A 19321-nucleotide genomic window follows, 5' to 3' on the forward strand; every position below is an offset into this window, starting at 1 on the left:
TACGACACTAGTGTTGTGTATGTATGACATTAGTGTTGCGTATGTACAACACTAGTGTTGCGTATGTATGACATTAGTGTTGCGTATGTACGACACTAGTGTTGTGTATGTATGACATTAGTGTTGCGTATGTACGACACTAGTGTTGTGTATGTATGACATTAGTGTTCCGTATGTACAACACTAGTGTTGCGTATGTATGACATTAGTGTTGCGTATGTACAACACTAGTGTTGCGTATGTATGACATTAGTGTTGCGTATGTACGACACTAGTGTTGCGTATGTATGACATTAGTGTTGCGTATGTACAACACTAGTGTTGCGTATGTATGACATTAGTGTTGCGTATGTACGACACTAGTGTTGTGTATGTATGACATTAGTGTTGCGTATGTATGACACTAGTGTTGCGTATGTACAACACTAGTGTTGTGTATGTATGACATTAGTGTTGCGTATGTATGACATTAGTGTTGTGTATGTATGACATTAGTGTTGCGTATGTATGACACTGATCACTGACACATTGATCAAAGAGAAAATCTCTCCCCCTTTGTTGGGAACCCCTACTGTCTCTGAGCCCTTCTCCTCCTCTTGGTCATCCTTCTCTGCTGTATCTTTGGGTGATATTTCAGCACTAGTGAACAAGATGAAACCCTCCTCTTGCTCAGATGACGTCCTTCCTTGTAGGCTTTTTATCAAAGTATTTGATGTAATTGGCCCCTGGGTTACCAATATGGTGAACCTCTCCCTTTCCACAGGGGTTTTTCCCAATGCATTTAAACATGCCATTGTGGAGCCTCTGCTCAAAAAACCAGGCTTAGACCCAACTGACCTCAGTAATTTCAGGCCTATTTCTAAGCTCCCTTTCTTGTCCAAGATCTTGGAGAAGGTGGTGTCCGAGCAGCTGTCTTTGTTCTTGGATCAGAGCGACATCCATGAGAAGTTTCAGTCTGGCTTCCGTAAACATCACTCTACGGAGACAGCTTTACTGAAAGTGTCCAGTGACATCATGATGTCGGCTGACTCTGGTAAATTCACTGTTCTGGTTCTCTTGGATCTGTCGTCAGCCTTTGACACAGTTGATCACCAGATCCTGCTGAGAAGACTAAGGGATGAAGTGGGACTGTCTGGGTCTGTGTTAGAATGGTTCTCATCTTACCTTTCTGGGCGCAGTTTTAGTGTATCTGCCAATCAAATGAGGTCTGAATCGGCAGATCTGTTGTGTGGAGTCCCTCAAGGTTCTGTTCTGGGTCCTTTATTGTTTTTGCTGTACTTGATTCCCCTTGGTAAAATCATTCAGAGATTTCCAGATGTTTCTTATCACATTTTTGCTGATGACATCCAGCTCTACTGCTCTTTTGACCCAACTGAGCCCCAAAGGCTGAACAGCTTAGTCAATTGTTTGCTAGAAATCAAACAATGGCTGAGTGAAAACACTCTACAGCTTAATGTGGACAAAACTGAAACTCTGGTGATTGCTCCTGATGATACGATTCCAGGGTTGAGTCAGTACTTGGGTGACTTAGGTCAGTCTGTCAAACTGAGCCTGAGAAACCTGGGTGTTGTATTTGATAAAGACATGTCTCTTGTTCAACACTGTAGAAAACTGACCAGAAACTGTTTCCTTCAACTGAGAAAAATCTCTAAACTTAGGAAAATGTTGTCACAACATGATCTGGAGCTTGTAATCCATGCGTTTGTTTCTTCTCGTCTGGACTATTGTAACAGTTTGTTTTCATGTCTTAACAAGAAGGAGCTGTCTCGTCTGCAGTTGATTCAGAACTCTGCAGCGAGAATTCTGACCCGCTCTAGTAGTAGAACTCACATTTCTCCGGTCCTTAAAACTCTTCACTGGCTTCCAGTTTCTTTCAGGATCAACTTTAAAATTCTGGTTCTTACTTTCAGAGCTATTCATGGTCAGGCTCCTCCTTACATCACTGATCTGATCAAGCCTTACACCCCAGCTCGGGCTCTGAGGTCTGTGGATCAGAATCTACTTATGGTTCCACGCACACGGCTCAGGACCAGAGGAGAGAAATCTTTTCAGGCTGTTGCTCCTAAGCTTTGGAACAATCTTCCTCTCTCTTTGCGCTTGATGGAGTCTACTGACTCCTTTAAGAAACATCTTAAGACGTTTCTATTTGTGCAGGCTTTTCCTTGAATTTCTCGAACTCCTGTGTTGTTCTCGGTGTTGTCTTGATCTTTGAAGTATGTACTGTTTTGAGTATTGTTTTGATTGTTAAAGCGCTTTGTGACCCTGGTCTCGAAAAGCGCTATATAAATATATATTACTTACTTACTTACTTACTTACTTACACTAGTGTTGCGTATGTACAACACTAGTGTTGTGTATGTATGACATTAGTGTTGCGTATGTATGACATTAGTGTTGCGTATGTATGACACTAGTGTTGTGTATGTATGACATTAGTGTTGCGTATGTATGACATTAGTGTTGCGTATGTATGACATTAGTGTTGCGTATGTACAACACTAGTGTTGTGTATGTATGACATTAGTGTTGCGTATGTATGACACTAGTGTTGTGTATGTACGACACTAGTGTTGTGTATGTATGACATTAGTGTTGCGTATGTACAACACTAGTGTTGTGTATGTACGACACTAGTGTTGCGTATGTATGACATTAGTGTTGCGTATGTATGACATTAGTGTTGCGTATGTACAACACTAGTGTTGTGTATGTACAACACTAGTGTTGTGTATGTACGACACTAGTGTTGCATATGTATGACATTAGTGTTGCGTATGTACAACACTAGTGTTGCGTATGTATGACATTAGTGTTGCGTATGTACAACACTAGTGTTTTGTATGTATGACATTAGTGTTGCGTATGTACAACACTAGTGTTGTGTATGTATGACATTAGTGTTACATATGTACGACACTAGTGGCGTATGTACGACACTAGTGTTGTGTATGTATGACATTAGTGTTACATATGTACGACACTAGTGACGTATGTACCACACTAGTGTTGCGTATGTACGACACTAGTGTTGCGTATGTATGACATTAGTGTTGCGTATGTACAACACTAGTGTTGTGTATGTATGACATTAGTGTTACATATCTACGACACTAGTGACGTATGTACCACACTAGTGTTGTGTATGTACCACACTAGTGTTGTGTATGTACAACACTAGTGTTGCGTATGTACAACACTAGTGTTGCGTATGTATGACATTAGTGTTGCGTATGTACAACACTAGTGTTTTGTATGTATGACATTAGTGTTGCGTATGTACAACACTAGTGTTGTGTATGTATGACATTAGTGTTACATATGTACGACACTAGTGGCGTATGTACGACACTAGTGTTGTGTATGTATGACATTAGTGTTACATATGTACGACACTAGTGACGTATGTACCACACTAGTGTTGCGTATGTACGACACTAGTGTTGCGTATGTATGACATTAGTGTTGCGTATGTACAACACTAGTGTTGTGTATGTATGACATTAGTGTTACATATCTACGACACTAGTGACGTATGTACCACACTAGTGTTGTGTATGTACCACACTAGTGTTGTGTATGTACAACACTAGTGTTGTGTATGTACAACACTGGTGTTGTGTATGTATGACATTAGTGTTACATATGTACGACACTAGTGACGTATGTACCACACTAGTGTTGCGTATGTACGACACTAGTGTTGCGTATGTATGACATTAGTGTTGCGTATGTACAACACTAGTGTTGTGTATGTATGACATTAGTGTTACATATCTACGACACTAGTGACGTATGTACCACACTAGTGTTGCGTATGTACAACACTAGTGTTGCGTATGTACGACACTAGTGTTGTGTATGTACAACACTGGTGTTGTGTATGTATGACATTAGTGTTACATATGTACGACACTAGTGACGTATGTACGACACTAGTGTTGCGTATGTACAACACTGGTGTTGTGTATGTACGACACTAGTGTTGCGTATGTACAACACTAGTGTTGTGTATGTATGACATTAGTGTTGCGTATGTATGACATTAGTGTTGCGTATGTATGACACTAGTGTTGTGTATGTATGACATTAGTGTTGCGTATGTATGACATTAGTGTTGCGTATGTATGACATTAGTGTTGCGTATGTACAACACTAGTGTTGTGTATGTATGACATTAGTGTTGCGTATGTATGACACTAGTGTTGTGTATGTACGACACTAGTGTTGTGTATGTATGGCATTAGTGTTGCGTATGTACAACACTAGTGTTGTGTATGTATGACACTAGTGTTGCGTATGTATGACATTAGTGTTGCGTATGTATGACATTAGTGTTGCGTATGTACAACACTAGTGTTGTGTATGTACAACACTAGTGTTGTGTATGTACGACACTAGTGTTGCATATGTATGACATTAGTGTTGCGTATGTACAACACTAGTGTTGCGTATGTATGACATTAGTGTTGCGTATGTACAACACTAGTGTTTTGTATGTATGACATTAGTGTTGCGTATGTACAACACTAGTGTTGTGTATGTATGACATTAGTGTTACATATGTACGACACTAGTGACGTATGTACCACACTAGTGTTGCGTATGTACGACACTAGTGTTGCGTATGTATGACATTAGTGTTGCGTATGTACAACACTAGTGTTGTGTATGTATGACATTAGTGTTACATATCTACGACACTAGTGACGTATGTACCACACTAGTGTTGTGTATGTACCACACTAGTGTTGTGTATGTACAACACTAGTGTTGTCTATGTACAACACTGGTGTTGTGTATGTATGACATTAGTGTTACATATGTACGACACTAGTGACGTATGTACCACACTAGTGTTGCGTATGTACGACACTAGTGTTGCGTATGTATGACATTAGTGTTGCGTATGTACAACACTAGTGTTGTGTATGTATGACATTAGTGTTACATATCTACGACACTAGTGACGTATGTACCACACTAGTGTTGCGTATGTACAACACTAGTGTTGCGTATGTACGACACTAGTGTTGTGTATGTACAACACTGGTGTTGTGTATGTATGACATTAGTGTTACATATGTACGACACTAGTGACGTATGTACGACACTAGTGTTGCGTATGTACAACACTGGTGTTGTGTATGTACGACACTAGTGTTGCGTATGTACAACACTGGTGTTGTGTATGTACGACACTAGTGTTGCGTATGTACAACACTGGTGTTGTGTATGTACGACACTAGTGTTGCGTATGTACAACACTGGTGTTGTGTATGTACGACACTAGTTACATAAGTATGACACTAGTTACGTAAGTATGGCACTATTGTTGTGTATCTATGACATTAGTGTTACATATGTACGACACAAATATTTACAAAACTAGTGAGTAGTGTCAGGTCTCCTGCAACATTAGGGTAGGTAGAAAGAGTAGTTAAGTGAATGAATCAGAGAGTTACATAATGAGTCGCGAGTCTTTCTGCAGACAAAGAGATTCACATCTGGAGTCAGGAAACATTCCGAAACAGCGACAACATCCGGAGAGATGATAACAACTGAGTGACGGGTGGCGTCGTCACTTAGAACTGAACATAGTCTTTAACTGTGTGTGTGTGTGTGTAGTCAGCTGTGTGACCTCAGGTACAGTTGTACATTCCATCAGTGACACACCATCCATGAGTCACAGCTCACAGAAGATACCTGTAATATATGTGTGTATTTGTGTGTGTGTGAGAGCAAGTGTGTCCATCTGTTTGTTTCTGTATGTGAGCATGTGCTAACTGAATGTCTGTCGACTGTAATTATGCATATGCATTCTTGAGCAGGTTTTTTATATGTGTTGTGTATGTTTTTGTGTTTATGTTTGTATGAGCATATTTATATGCTTGTGTGAGCATGTTGGTTTGTGTGGGTATTTGATTGTGTATGTGTATATCAGAGCTAGTGAGTGTGTGTATTTGATTGGCTTGTGTGAGTGTCTATTTGTTGGTTTGTGTGTGTGTGTATTAGTGTGTGTGCATCAGATTGTATGGATATGTGTTTGTACTAGCATGTGTGTGTTTGCGTGACTATGTGTGTCTGCCAGGGCATGTTTGTTGTGTGCATTTTTATGTATGGGTATGCATTTGCGGTTTTCTCTTTCTCTTTTTGTGAGCATTTGTGTGCATGTGTGCGCCTGTGGGTTTGTGTGTGTGTGTCTATGTATCTCAGAGCATGTGTTGTTCTCTCAGCTCTTGTCTTCACACTAAAATAGGTGTTCTGAGGGACACAAGTACATCAGTGTGAATGAGTTCAACAAAGTTGTGAGAGGACAGAAGAGTCTTCCAGGGATGATCAAGTCCGGAGAAGAACGTGTAGTTCAATTGTGTAGTTCTTCAACACCTGAGGAACAACTCTCTGAAGTGTTTTCTCTTCACAGATCAGGTCTGTGTGAGGAAGAGGAGCATCGTGTCTCCTCCAGGCCTCCTGGAGCGATCTCCTTCTGCCAGCAGCGACTCCGGCTTGTCTGTGGGATCTCAAGGCTGCACCAGCGCCCGCCAGAGACTCGGGCCGGAGGAGGGAGCCCAGGCCGGCCGGCTGGTCTCAGGACAGCCCGTGGAGGTGGTCCAGCCTCTGCTGGACATCATGGCAGAGCTGGCTGCGGCTGGCAGAGGAGAGGATCTGACGACCTTTAACCTTTTGTCGGAAGAGACAGAGAACAGTGTTCCTAAAGACTGCGTTGACACTCCGAACCTGTCCCAGGACCTGGTGGACTCATGGTCTCGCAGTGATGACATCACAGCGAGGAGCACGGAGGACAACAGCAGTGCTCACTATCAGGATTTATCCTCTTTGACCAGTGACGTGGACGAGTCCATCGAGGAGCTGAACCGTCTGATCCTGGATTTGGATCCCACGTTTGTTCCAGTTCCGACCTCTCCTCTGACCCGATCGACCTCGGTACGCACCAACGGCCTCGGTCACCACGGAAACCTCTACGGTAAGAATAAGCCCGTAAACTGCCAGTGTCCAGAACATTTTTGTATTATTTTAATTGGATAAAGACAACAAACGTACTGTGAAGGGAAGAAGGGATAAACTAAAATAATCTTAATAAAATGTAACTTTGAAAATATAACTATATAACTATTTACAAAACATTTAAAATGGCAAATACATTGTGTTTATACAGTTAAACAGTTTTAAATAGGTTTTAAATAGGTTTTAAATAGGTTTTAAATATATAAACTTAGATAATATAAAACAATAATATATATTAGCTATAGTGTACTAACACTAAAGCTTAATAAGATTATTCACTGTCAGAAACATTTCAATGATAAAGGGTTGTTTGATTGATATGTGACTACTTATACACTTTATACAGGGCCATGTAAATACAATCAATCGGCCACATCGGCCCACGAACCACACCTTTTCACTGTAGTAAAGGTCTGTCGAGTCCAACTTGAAAAACTTTCGCATGATTGGCTGAAAGATCGATAGAGAAACTCTACACTCTTTTGGATTTGTCTGGTCGCACTAATATAGCAACATTTTTATATTGAATTTAAAATGCTACAAAAAAAATGTTTAATTTAGAAAATATATTTCTGAATGATTGGAAATTAAAAAAATGAGATTGAAATTATATGCAGGTGTACAGGCGTAGAGTGTGAAGGGACACGTTTCTGGTGTTAGTGAAAGATTGTGCGTTTGTGGTGTTTGCACAGAGGGAGAGGATCTTCATCTAGTTTCTGAACTGCAGGTGAAGCTGTCGTGCTGCTTCTCCTCACATGTGTCACCAGGTCTTTAAACACATTCCTGCTCTCTGACGCGCTCTAGTACAGCAAAAACACACTAAAATGACAGCTTAACGCAAACCTCCTGTTCCTGTGACCTGTGAGGAAGGTCTTGTTGGTGAACTGATGAGGTCATGTGACTCACCTGTGACTCCTCCTCCTCTCACCTGAGCAGGCTGGAAGCAGCAGAAACAGCTGAGTGACGTGACGGACTACGCTGATCGAGGCAGTCCAGGGTGGCCAGCAGGTGGCGCTCTGAGCTTAAGCAGCCTCTCGTCACTGCAGGTAGACACACCTGAGCAGACACGCAACATCATCCTATCATCCCTTCATCCTCTTCTCTTACTTGTAAAATATGTTTTGAAAACATTTGTTTCTGTTTCTACACCAGAGTGTGGAGGACCCAGGACACACCGAGGCTTCTGTCGTAGCTCCGCCCACACCAGCCTTCCCTGTGACTCCACCCACACCGTACGGTGAGAAGTTGATTCATCCGTTCATCACTTGTATATAGATTTATCCTTCATTGTCATCGTCATCTTCATCGTCATCGTCATCGTCATCGTCATCGTCATCGTCATCTTCTTCTTCATATTCATCATCGTCTTCTTCTTTATATTCATATTCATCTTCATCTTTATCATCATCATCATCATCGTCATCGTCATCGTCATCTTCTTCTTCATATTCGTCGTCATCTTCTTCTTCATATTCATCTTCATCTTCTTCATATTCATCGTCATCTTCTTCTTCATATATTTATCTTCATCTTTATCATCATCATCGTCATCGTCATCTTCTTCTTCATATTCATCGTCATCTTCTTCTTCATATTCATCTTCATCTTCTTCATATTCATCGTCATCTTCTTCTTCATATATTTATCTTCATCTTTATCATCGTCATCGTCATCGTCTTCATATTCATCTTTATCATCGTCTTCATATTCATCTTTATCATCGTCTTCATATTCATCTTTATCATCGTCATTGTCATCGTCATCATCATCATCTTCTTCTTCATATTCATTGTCATCTTCTTCATCTTCATCTTCATCTTCATCTTCATCTTCATCTTCATCTTCATCTTCATATTCATCGTCGTCATCTTCATATTCATCGTCATCTTTATCATCATCATCAACATCTTCATCATCATCATCGTCATCATCATCGTCATCGTCATCTTCATATTCATCATGATCTTCTTCATATTCATCGTCATCTTTATCATCATCATCATCGTCATCATCATAATCATAATCATAATCATAATCATAATCATAATCATAATCATAATCATCATCATCATCATGATCTTCATCATCATCATCAAGATCTTCATCATCATTATTATAATCTTATTCATCATCTTTGTCTTCATATTCATATTTGTCTTGATCATCATATTTGTCTTGATCATCATATTCCTTTTAATCCTCATCTTCTTCTTCCTCAACATCTTAATAATTAAATGATTATTGTCTTCCTCCTCATCATCATCATCATAATCGTCATCTTTATCATCATCTTCATCATCATTATTATCATCTTATCCATCATCTTCTTCTTCTTCTCCACCAGTGAAAACCTTCTCTCGGTTACATCTGGACACACGTTTGGAAGGACTTGGAACTCCAGGTAAAGGAATCTCTCCTGAAAAATAAATCTGCTTCGGAACTTGGTTCACGGCACGGCCAGAATGTTGTCCACGAGACTTAAAAACAACACATTTACTTCCACCCCGACCCCCACATCCGGGCCCCACACACACACACACTGAAACACATGCACAGGTCTGCAGGTTTAATAGTTTCTAGTTGCGGAAACAGTGGCAGTCATGTGACCTCTGCTCATGATGTCAAATAACAGAGACAGGAAGTCCAGTCACGTCCTGTTCAGGATTTAGTCGAGCAGATCTGACATAAATTCTTCAAACCGGGAACCTTACCTACTGAACCTGTTTCTTCTCTCTTTAACCAGTTCACCTCCCTTTATATTTGTGTTTTATCCTTTCATCTCTCTTTAACCAGTTCACCTCCCATTATATTTGTGTTTTATCCTTTCATCTCTCTTAAACCAGTTCACCTCCCTTTAGGTTAGGTTAGGTAGAACTTTATTAATAGTTTTTCCAATTACACACAGCAATACAGACGATTATTCATAAAAATAAAAATAAGAACAAGAACAAAGAGAAATAAAAAGAAAGAACAAGATGATACAATCTAAGTTTAAAGATAAAGATAAAGAACATAGATCAAAGACAAATAACAAAGATTAATATAGAATAGAATGTCAAGATACTTTCACTCCACTGCTGCCCCCAAACTATTGTACAATCTAATAGCACGAGGAATGAATGCGTCCTTGAGTCTATTTGTTTTGCATCTGGGAAGGATCATTCGTGCTCCCTCTGCTTCTCAGCTCACTGATGAAAGTGTTGAGAGGATGACTGTCATCATCCATGATGGACAGTAGTTTGTTCAGTGATCTCCTCTCAGCAACTGTCACCAGTGAGTCCAGCTTCATGCCAACCACAGAACCAGCCCTTCTGATCAACCTGTCCAACCTGTTGACACTCCTCTTGGACACATTCCCACCCCAACACACCACAGCATAGAACACTGGCCACCACAGACTGGTAGAACATGCAGAGGAGCTTCCTGCAGATGTTAAATGATCAAAGCCTCCTCAGAAAGTACAGTCTACTCTGAACTTTCTTATATACATGATCTGTGTTGCAGGACCAGTTTACTGTCCAGCCACACACCGAGGTACTTATAGTTTTGAACCTCGTCACCTCTGATCGACACCTTTATATTTTTGTTTCATCCTTTCATCTCTCTTGAACCAGTTCACCTCCCTTTATATTTGTGTTTCATCATTTCATCTCTCTTTAACCAGTTCACCTCCCTTTATATTTGTGTTTCATCATTTCATCTCTCTTGAACCAGTTCACCTCCCTTTATATGTGTGTTTCATCCTTTCATCTCTCTTCAACCAGTCCACCTCCCTTTATATTTGTGTTTCATCCTTTCATCTCTCTTTAACCAGTTCACCTCCCTTCATTTGATTCCTGCAATTTTGTTTGACTTCATCATGTTTTGTTTCCTTTCATTGTCATTATTTACCCTTTCATGAATGTCTGACGATGTCATATTCATATTATAATAATTTGAAAGTTGTTAAGGCAATGTGAAGTTATTTAAGAAAGATATTTGCCTTAATTGTGTGCTCATTCTCTCTTGGGTTGTTTGAGCACATGGTCGGAAGTTCCGATGCACGTCCTGATCCACATGTTGCCAGTAAACAGTCGCTGGAATGTGACGCGGCCCGTGTCAACAACATGACCATAAATATCAGCTCAGTTTGATGACAATACATTTAAATCCTTTACATGATTCTCCATCTGACCCCTCGTCTTAAGAGAGGAGAGGAGGGGGTTCAACTCCAGTACAAGGGGAGATTAAAGGGTTCAACCTGAGTTGTGACAGTGAAAGAACATTACACTAGAGGTAAAACAGAGGTGTAAGGAGTATGAATTGAGGTAAAAGGGTTACACAGAAGTATGAAGGAAGATGAAAGGGTTACACAGAAGTATGAAGGAAGTAGAAAGGGTTAAACATGAGTACGAAGGAAGACAAGATTAAACATGAGTACGAAGGAAGATAAAAAGGTTAAACATGAGTATGAAGAAAGATAAACGGGTTAAACATCAGTATGAAGGAAGATGAAACAAGTGAACAAGAGTATGAAGAAGGATGAAAGGGTTAAACATGAGTATGAAGGAAGATGAAAGGGTTGAACAAGAGAATGAAGGAAGATGAAACGGTTAAACATGAGTATGAAGGAAGATGAAAGGGTTAAACAAGAGAATGAAGGAAGATGAAAGGGTTAAACATGAGTATGAAGGAAGATGAAAGCGTTGAACAAGAGAATGAAGGAAGATGAAAGGGTTAAACATGAGTATGAAGGAAGATGAAAGGATTAAACATCAGTATGAAGGAAGATGAAAGGGTTAAACATGAGTATGAAGAAAGATAAAAGGGTTGAACATCAGAATGAAGGAAGATGAAAGGATTGAACATCAGTATGAAGGAAGATGAAAGGGTTAAACATCAGTATGAAGGAAGATGAAACGATTGAACAAGAGTATGAAGGAAGATGAAAGGGTTAAACATTAATATGAAGGAAGACAAGATTAAACATGAGTATGAAGGAAGATAAAAAGGTTAAACATGAGTATGAAGAAAGATAAACGGGTTAAACATCAGTATGAAGGAAGATGAAAGGGTTAAACATGAGAATGAAGGAAGATGAAAGGGTTAAACATGAGAATGAAGGAAGATGAAAGGGTCAAACATGAGTATGAAGGAAGATGAAAGGGTCAAACATGAGTATGAAGGAAGATGAAAGGGTTAAACATCAGTATGAACGAAGATGAAACGAGTGAACAAGAGTATGAAGAAGGATGAAAGGGTTAAACATGAGTATGAAGGAAGATGAAAGGGTTGAACAAGAGAATGAAGGAAGATGAAACGGTTAAACATGAGTATGAAGGAAGATGAAAGGGTTAAACAAGAGAATGAAGGAAGATGAAAGGGTTGAACAAGAGAATGAAGGAAGATGAAACGGTTAAACATGAGTATGAAGGAAGATGAAAGGGTTAAACAAGAGAATGAAGGAAGATGAAAGGGTTAAACATGAGTATGAAGGAAGATGAAAGCGTTGAACAAGAGAATGAAGGAAGATGAAAGGGTTAAACATGAGTATGAAGGAAGATGAAAGGATTAAACATCAGTATGAAGGAAGATGAAAGGGTTAAACATGAGTATGAAGAAAGATAAAAGGGTTGAACATCAGAATGAAGGAAGATGAAAGGATTGAACATCAGTATGAAGGAAGATGAAAGGGTTAAACATCAGTATGAAGGAAGATGAAACGATTGAACAAGAGTATGAAGGAAGATGAAAGGGTTAAACATTAATATGAAGGAAGACAAGATTAAACATGAGTATGAAGGAAGATAAAAAGGTTAAACATGAGTATGAAGAAAGATAAACGGGTTAAACATCAGTATGAAGGAAGATGAAAGGGTTAAACATGAGAATGAAGGAAGATGAAAGGGTTAAACATGAGAATGAAGGAAGATGAAAGGGTCAAACATGAGTATGAAGGAAGATGAAAGGGTCAAACATGAGTATGAAGGAAGATGAAAGGGTTACACATCAGTATGAAGGAAGATGAAACGAGTGAACAAGAGTATGAAGAAGGATGAAAGGGTTAAACATGAGTATGAAGGAAGATGAAAGGGTTGAACAAGAGAATGAAGGAAGATGAAACGGTTAAACATGAGTATGAAGGAAGATGAAAGGGTTAAACAAGAGAATGAAGGAAGATGAAAGGGTTAAACATGAGTATGAAGGAAGATGAAAGCGTTGAACAAGAGAATGAAGGAAGATGAAAGGGTTAAACATGAGTATGAAGGAAGATGAAAGGATTAAACATCAGTATGAAGGAAGATGAAAGGGTTAAACATGAGTATGAAGAAAGATACAAGGGTTGAACATGAGAATGAAGGAAGATGAAAGGGTTGAACATCAGTATGAAGGAAGATGAAAGGGTTAAACATCAGTATGAAGAAAGATAAAAGGGTTGAACATGAGAATGAAGGAAGATGAAAGGGTTGAACATCAGTATGAAGGAAGATGAAAGGGTTAAACATCAGTATGAAGGAAGATGAAACGATTGAACAAGAGTATGAAGGAAGATGAAAGGGTTAAACATTAATATGAAGGAAGACAAGATTAAACATGAGTACGAAGGAAGATAAAAAGGTTAAACATGAGTATGAAGGAAGATAAACGGGTTAAACATCAGTATGAAGGAAGATGAAAGGGTTAAACATGAGAATGAAGGAAGATGAAAGGGTTAAACATGAGAATGAAGGAAGATGAGAGGGTCAAACATGAGTATGAAGGAAGATGAAAGGGTCAAACATGAGTATGAAGGAAGATGAAAGGGTTAAACATCAGTATGAAGGAAGATGAAACGAGTGAACAAGAGTATGAAGAAGGATGAAAGGGTTAAACATGAGTATGAAGGAAGATGAAAGGGTTGAACAAGAGAATGAAGGAAGATGAAACGGTTAAACATGAGTATGAAGGAAGATGAAAGGGTTAAACAAGAGAATGAAGGAAGATGAAAGGGTTAAACATGAGTATGAAGGAAGATGAAAGCGTTGAACAAGAGAATGAAGGAAGATGAAAGGGTTAAACATGAGTATGAAGGAAGATGAAAGGATTAAACATCAGTATGAAGGAAGATGAAAGGGTTAAACATGAGTATGAAGAAAGATAAAAGGGTTGAACATGAGAATGAAGGAAGATGAAAGGGTTGAACATCAGTATGAAGGAAGATGAAAGGGTTAAACATTAATATGAAGGAAGATGAAAGGGTTGAACGTGAGTATGAAGGAAGATGAAAGGGTTATACATGAGTATGAAGGAAGATGAAAGTGTTGAACATCAGTATGAAGGAAGATGAAAGGGTTGAACATGAGTATGAAGGAAGATGAAAGGGTTGAACATCAGTATGAAGGAAGATGAAAGCGTTGAACATGAGTATGAAGGAAGATGAAAGGGTTGAACATGAGTATGAAGGAAGATGAAAGGGTTAAACGTGAGAATGAATGAAGATGAAAGGGTTGAACATGAGAATGAAGGAAGATGAAAGGGTTAAACATGAGAATGAAAGAAGATGAAAGGGTTGAACATGAGAATGAAGGTAGATGAAAGGGTTGAACATGAGAATGAAGGTAGATGAAAGGGTTAAACATGAGAATGAAGGAAGATGAAAGGGTTGAACATGAGAATGAAGGAAGATGAAAGGGTTAAACATGAGAATGAAGGAAGATGAAAGGGTTGAACATGAGAATGAAGGAAAATGAAAGGGTTGAACATGAGTATGAAGGAAGATGAAAGGGTTAAACATGAGAATGAAGGAAGATGAAAGGGTTAAACATGAGAATGAAGGAAGATGAAAGGGTTAAACATGAGAATGAAGGAAGATGAAAGGGTTAAACATCAGTATGACTATATGATAAGACTGAGTGAATGGGTGAATGAAGGATGATGAAGTGGTGACAGGGAGGGCAGAGGAATGTGGACGATCCAGACACTTGACCATCATGCCTCCAGAGGTCAGAGGTGGCTGTAAAACTTCCTTCAGCCATTCATCTCCAGGATGATGAGCTGAGCAGATGTTTGCCTCAACTCCTCATGAAGTCACTCTTCATGTGTGAGTCTTTGTCTGTGAGAGCAGCTGGTGGGAGTGGACACAGAGCCCCCCCACCCGCTCCCCTGCCCATAAATGGCCACTCATGACCTCTGACCTGCAGTGGAATCCTCTGTGATTGGGGGAAAGTTCTCTGTGGTCAGTGAGGGGTGGACGATGAAAGGGGGGGGGGGGTCCAGGAACAATCGCAGCTCAGTTTCAGGGGAACGACGGAACTTTCATGGAAGCTCAGAACGAGCAGTAGTGAGAGACCGTCCGTCATGGCCGCCTCTCTGGGTGAGTGTCTTCACTTCTCTATCTGTCAGGACTTCTTCTCTATCTGTCAGGACTTCTTCTCTATCTGTCAGGACTTCTTCTCTTCCTTCTTTCACTTCCTTCTTCTCTTGCTCCACCACATTCCTCAGTCCGTCCGTCACATGCTAGTTTTCAGTGAGCGGTTTGTTCCGTCATGATGTCATCAACATTTCCACAAGGTTTCTGGACCTCTAAGGTTCTGAAGGTTCAGGTGGACTTTTGTGTGTTTGCGGCTAGAAGTCTGAGACAACACAAAAGACAACAACACAACTTTTGTGTTGTTGTCTGGTTGTGTCACCTGGTGTGTACAGAGACTCTGGTCCTGATGTGGGAACTTGTTCTTGGATCTTAGACTCTGAAGTTCTCTTAGGATCAGATCTAGTACTTGGTGCTGAAGTCACTAAAGTTTTTACAACACCGGGGCCAGGTATTGCTGTGATGTCACTTCCTGCTGGAACCTGGTCCTGATGTAGCATTCCAATTGTTGTGCATTTAAATGTGTGTGTTTGTGTGCCCCTGTCTTTCATTTTCATGTGCCTCTGTGTGGTCTTTTCACGTGTTTGTGTGTTGTCTTTACCTTTGTGTGTGTGTGTGTCTCTAAGTGGTATTTTATTTTTTGTGTGTGTCCCTGTGTGGTATATTAAACCATGTTTGTTGCATGTGTTTTAATGTGTGTTGTGTGCTTGTGTGTTTCAAAATGTTTTTATATTTCGCTTTTTGCAGTGTGTGTGTGGTATGTGTTTCAAAATGTGTTGTGCGTTTTTAACAAGTTGTTTGTGGTGTATTTTAATAGGTGTTTTTGAAGCATGTGTGTTTTAAAGCATGTTTGTGTGTCTCTGTGTTGTGTATTTTACCCATGTGAGTGTGTGTGTGTATAGAAATTGTAGGACTTGTGTATGAACGTACTCTTGTGTTTGTGCGTTTTGTGTCATGTATTTTGTTTGTTGTTGTTAACATGCTTTGTGTGAGTGTAAAAAACTGGAAGCGTTGTGTATCCTTTTTATTGTTTGTTTGTTCCCATTGTGATCACAAGTGGAAGTACAGTGAAAACATTATGACCAGTGCTATCTGTTGCTGTGGTAACAAGTGATTCCAATTCTGGGGAAAGACTGGCATCATGACCTCAGACAGATGTGTGTGAGACAAGACCAGAGAAGAAGAAGTGTTAGGAGGTCTTCAGAAGGTTTGATCAGAGAGGTCTGCAGGTCAGAGGTCAACGGTCATGGTTCAAAAGTGCTGAGCGTCTGGGGAGGACATGAATGTCAGACCGTGACGACATCTTTTGATTTCAGATTCCAGAAGTTTCCTTAAAAGTGTCGCTCACGCTGGAAACACTGATGGAGAAATGTTCCAACCTCAGGTGACCTCCGACCCCTGTCAGAGACTCTTCAGCCCCGGGTACACAACAGGAAGTCCAGTCCCCCCGTCTGAGAGGTACAAACTTACACCAGACACACAAACAAATTTATATTTAATCTCTCTCACAGACGTCCACTGAAACTCATCAGTCTCACTCGTTCGCAATATGAACACAAACTATCTCTGTCACAGACACACACATGAAAACAAACCATCTTTCTTACGCAATTCGAACACAAACTATCCCTCTCACAAACACACAAACAAAAGAAAACATCTCCTTTTTACACAAACTCTTTCACAAACACACACAACAACAACAACATCTCTCTCCCTCTCAAACACATGAACACACACTATCTCTCTCAGAGACACACACGATGTACACACAAACAATCTCTCTTTTGCACACACAAAACACACATGAACACAACCTATCTCACACACACACACAAACACACTCACATACAAGCACATCTGTATGTGAGATTGTTGTTTTGTAGCCACTGACAGTTGTGTATTTGTTGCAGGACTCCTCCGGTCTGGTTGGGCTCCCTCACTAACTCCCCCCCTCCCTCTAGGCTGGACACCCCTGAAGCTCACAGCTCTCCTCTGAGGGTCCCAGCAAGCCGGGGCGAGGGCCGAGTAGAAGCTCCGGGGGTCTACAGGGACAGCACAGACTTGTCGCTCTTGTTAGGCGACGGTGATGTTGACCAGAGCCTGATGGAGGCTATGGAGGGTCTGGGGATTCTCGGGGGGGGCACGGTCCTACCCCCACTGCTGCCCCAGAAGAGGCGGGGGGGCGAGGGGTCTGAGCTGGGGTCCCTGAGTGGACTCTCAAGTCCTCACAGCGGCAGCAGCTGCAGCCTCCCTTTCACCTCAACCACCCCAGAACCCTTGAGGTGGCTCAACGGAACCCCAACACCTGGAGCAGGTACTGCTTTGATGTCACTTCCTGCTCTGATGTCACTTCCTCCTTTGACCAAACACTAGTCCATTTGTGAATAGAGGCCCATCTTTGTGTGTGTGTCAGTGTGATGCGTTTTAACCTCTGTGTGTGCGTGTGTGTGTGTGTGATGTGTTCAAAACTGTGTTTTTGTGTTTTAACCTTTGTGTGTGTGATGTGTTATAACATGCGTGTTTTGACATGTGTGTGTTTGTGGCCGTTAATGTGTATTTACTTTTTATTGTTTTAACCTTTATGTGTGTAATGCATATCAATGTGTGTGTGTTTGTGTGTTTTCAATCAGAAAGTGTTTGACTTGTATGTTTAATAAGTTGTGATTTCATTTCATTACGTGATATGTGGCTTTATGTATGTTTCTACTGCGTTTGTGTGTATGTTGGTCTGTTGTGTGCTTGTGTGTGATGTTCTTTAGTGTGTTTTGATGCCAGGCAATGTGTACGTTTTTTGTAAATGTGTCTGTTCTTCTGTTTGTTTTTATGTGTGTGTGTTGTCTGATTGTCGTGTATCACAGATTTAGGCGGGAAACAGGACACGGTGAAGTTTGTGCAGGACACTTCCAGGTTCTGGTACAAGCCGGACATCTCCAGAGACCAAGGTACGCTCGCTGGAGGATTAGGTCACACGACTCTGACCACATGTGCTTCTCTGCGCAGCGATCGCAGCGCTGAAGGACAAAGAACCAGGATCCTTCGTGGTCAGAGACAGTCACTCGTTCAGAGGAGCGTATGGACTCGCCATGAAGGTGGCCACGCCCCCTCCGTCCGTGATGACGCACAGCAAGAAAGGTGAGTTTGAGTGTTTTCTTGAGTGTCTGTGTGCGTCCCATGTTTCTTAAAGTAGTGTGTTGTCGAGTGTGTATCTGTTTTTCGTGTGTATGCATGTGTGTGTTGTGATGCGTTTCTTTTGTGTGTACCTCTGTTGTGCTTTAATGTGTGTTGTGTTTTAACGTGTGTTTCCAGGAGACCTCTCCAGTGAGCTGGTACGACACTTCCTGATCGAGTGTTCTGCTAAAGGTGTGCGGCTGAAGGGCTGCCCGGATGAGCCGTACTTCGGTGAGACGTCACTCAAACCATTATGACCACCAGAGGAGCCACAAAACTAGTTCTCTCCACCTACATGTGAGCTAACTAACAGGTTGTAGAGCCCTCTGCTGGCCAGTAGACTGAAGTTCAGGTCAAACTGACTTTTAAAAAAAATCTGGCTCGCAGCCCATTTCAGGTCCGCTGAGAGCATAGTTAGAACAATAATTTCAGGTTGATTGCATGACACTCTCCTGACCAGCAGCGGTCTCCACATCCTGTTGGGTTTCTCATGTGTAGGTTTGACCGGAAAGAAGGTTCAGGATCTTTACAACAAAAACTGAACTCTGCCAGTTTTAAATTAATTTATTTTTATGGATCTCAGCAGCTAAAATAGAAAGTGGGGATGAAATATTTATTATGCATTTTTAACAAAGAGATCCCGATTCTTCCTTGTTTTCTCTTGGGACAGGAAGTCTGACGGCTCTAGTGTGTCAACACTCCATCACTTCCCTGGCGCTGCCCTGCAGACTCATCCTGCCTGACCGCGGTGAGCGTGCGCCCTCTAGTGGGCAGACGATGACGTGCACACACAAAAAGATT

At 40.8% G+C, this 19321-nt stretch overlaps 1 protein-coding gene across 1 annotated transcript in view; it reads left to right on the forward strand.

Moving 5' to 3' along the window:
* Window positions 1-19321, forward strand: part of LOC148086958 (tensin-3-like) — a 34529-nt gene that overhangs the window by 13191 nt on the left and 2017 nt on the right. Inside the window, exons 13-22 of the mRNA XM_087785135.1 lie at window positions 6422-6982; window positions 7960-8069; window positions 8176-8260; window positions 9368-9424; window positions 16666-16807; window positions 17263-17666; window positions 18211-18294; window positions 18353-18484; window positions 18659-18751; window positions 19191-19268. Coding sequence (XP_087641261.1) covers window positions 6422-6982; window positions 7960-8069; window positions 8176-8260; window positions 9368-9424; window positions 16666-16807; window positions 17263-17666; window positions 18211-18294; window positions 18353-18484; window positions 18659-18751; window positions 19191-19268 — 1746 coding nt within the window. The remainder of the gene's footprint in view (window positions 1-6421; window positions 6983-7959; window positions 8070-8175; window positions 8261-9367; window positions 9425-16665; window positions 16808-17262; window positions 17667-18210; window positions 18295-18352; window positions 18485-18658; window positions 18752-19190; window positions 19269-19321) is intronic.

This window comes from Callionymus lyra, chromosome 2 (assembly GCF_982586985.1).
Source record: "Callionymus lyra chromosome 2, fCalLyr1.hap1.1, whole genome shotgun sequence".
Lineage (NCBI taxonomy): Eukaryota > Metazoa > Chordata > Actinopteri > Syngnathiformes > Callionymidae > Callionymus > Callionymus lyra.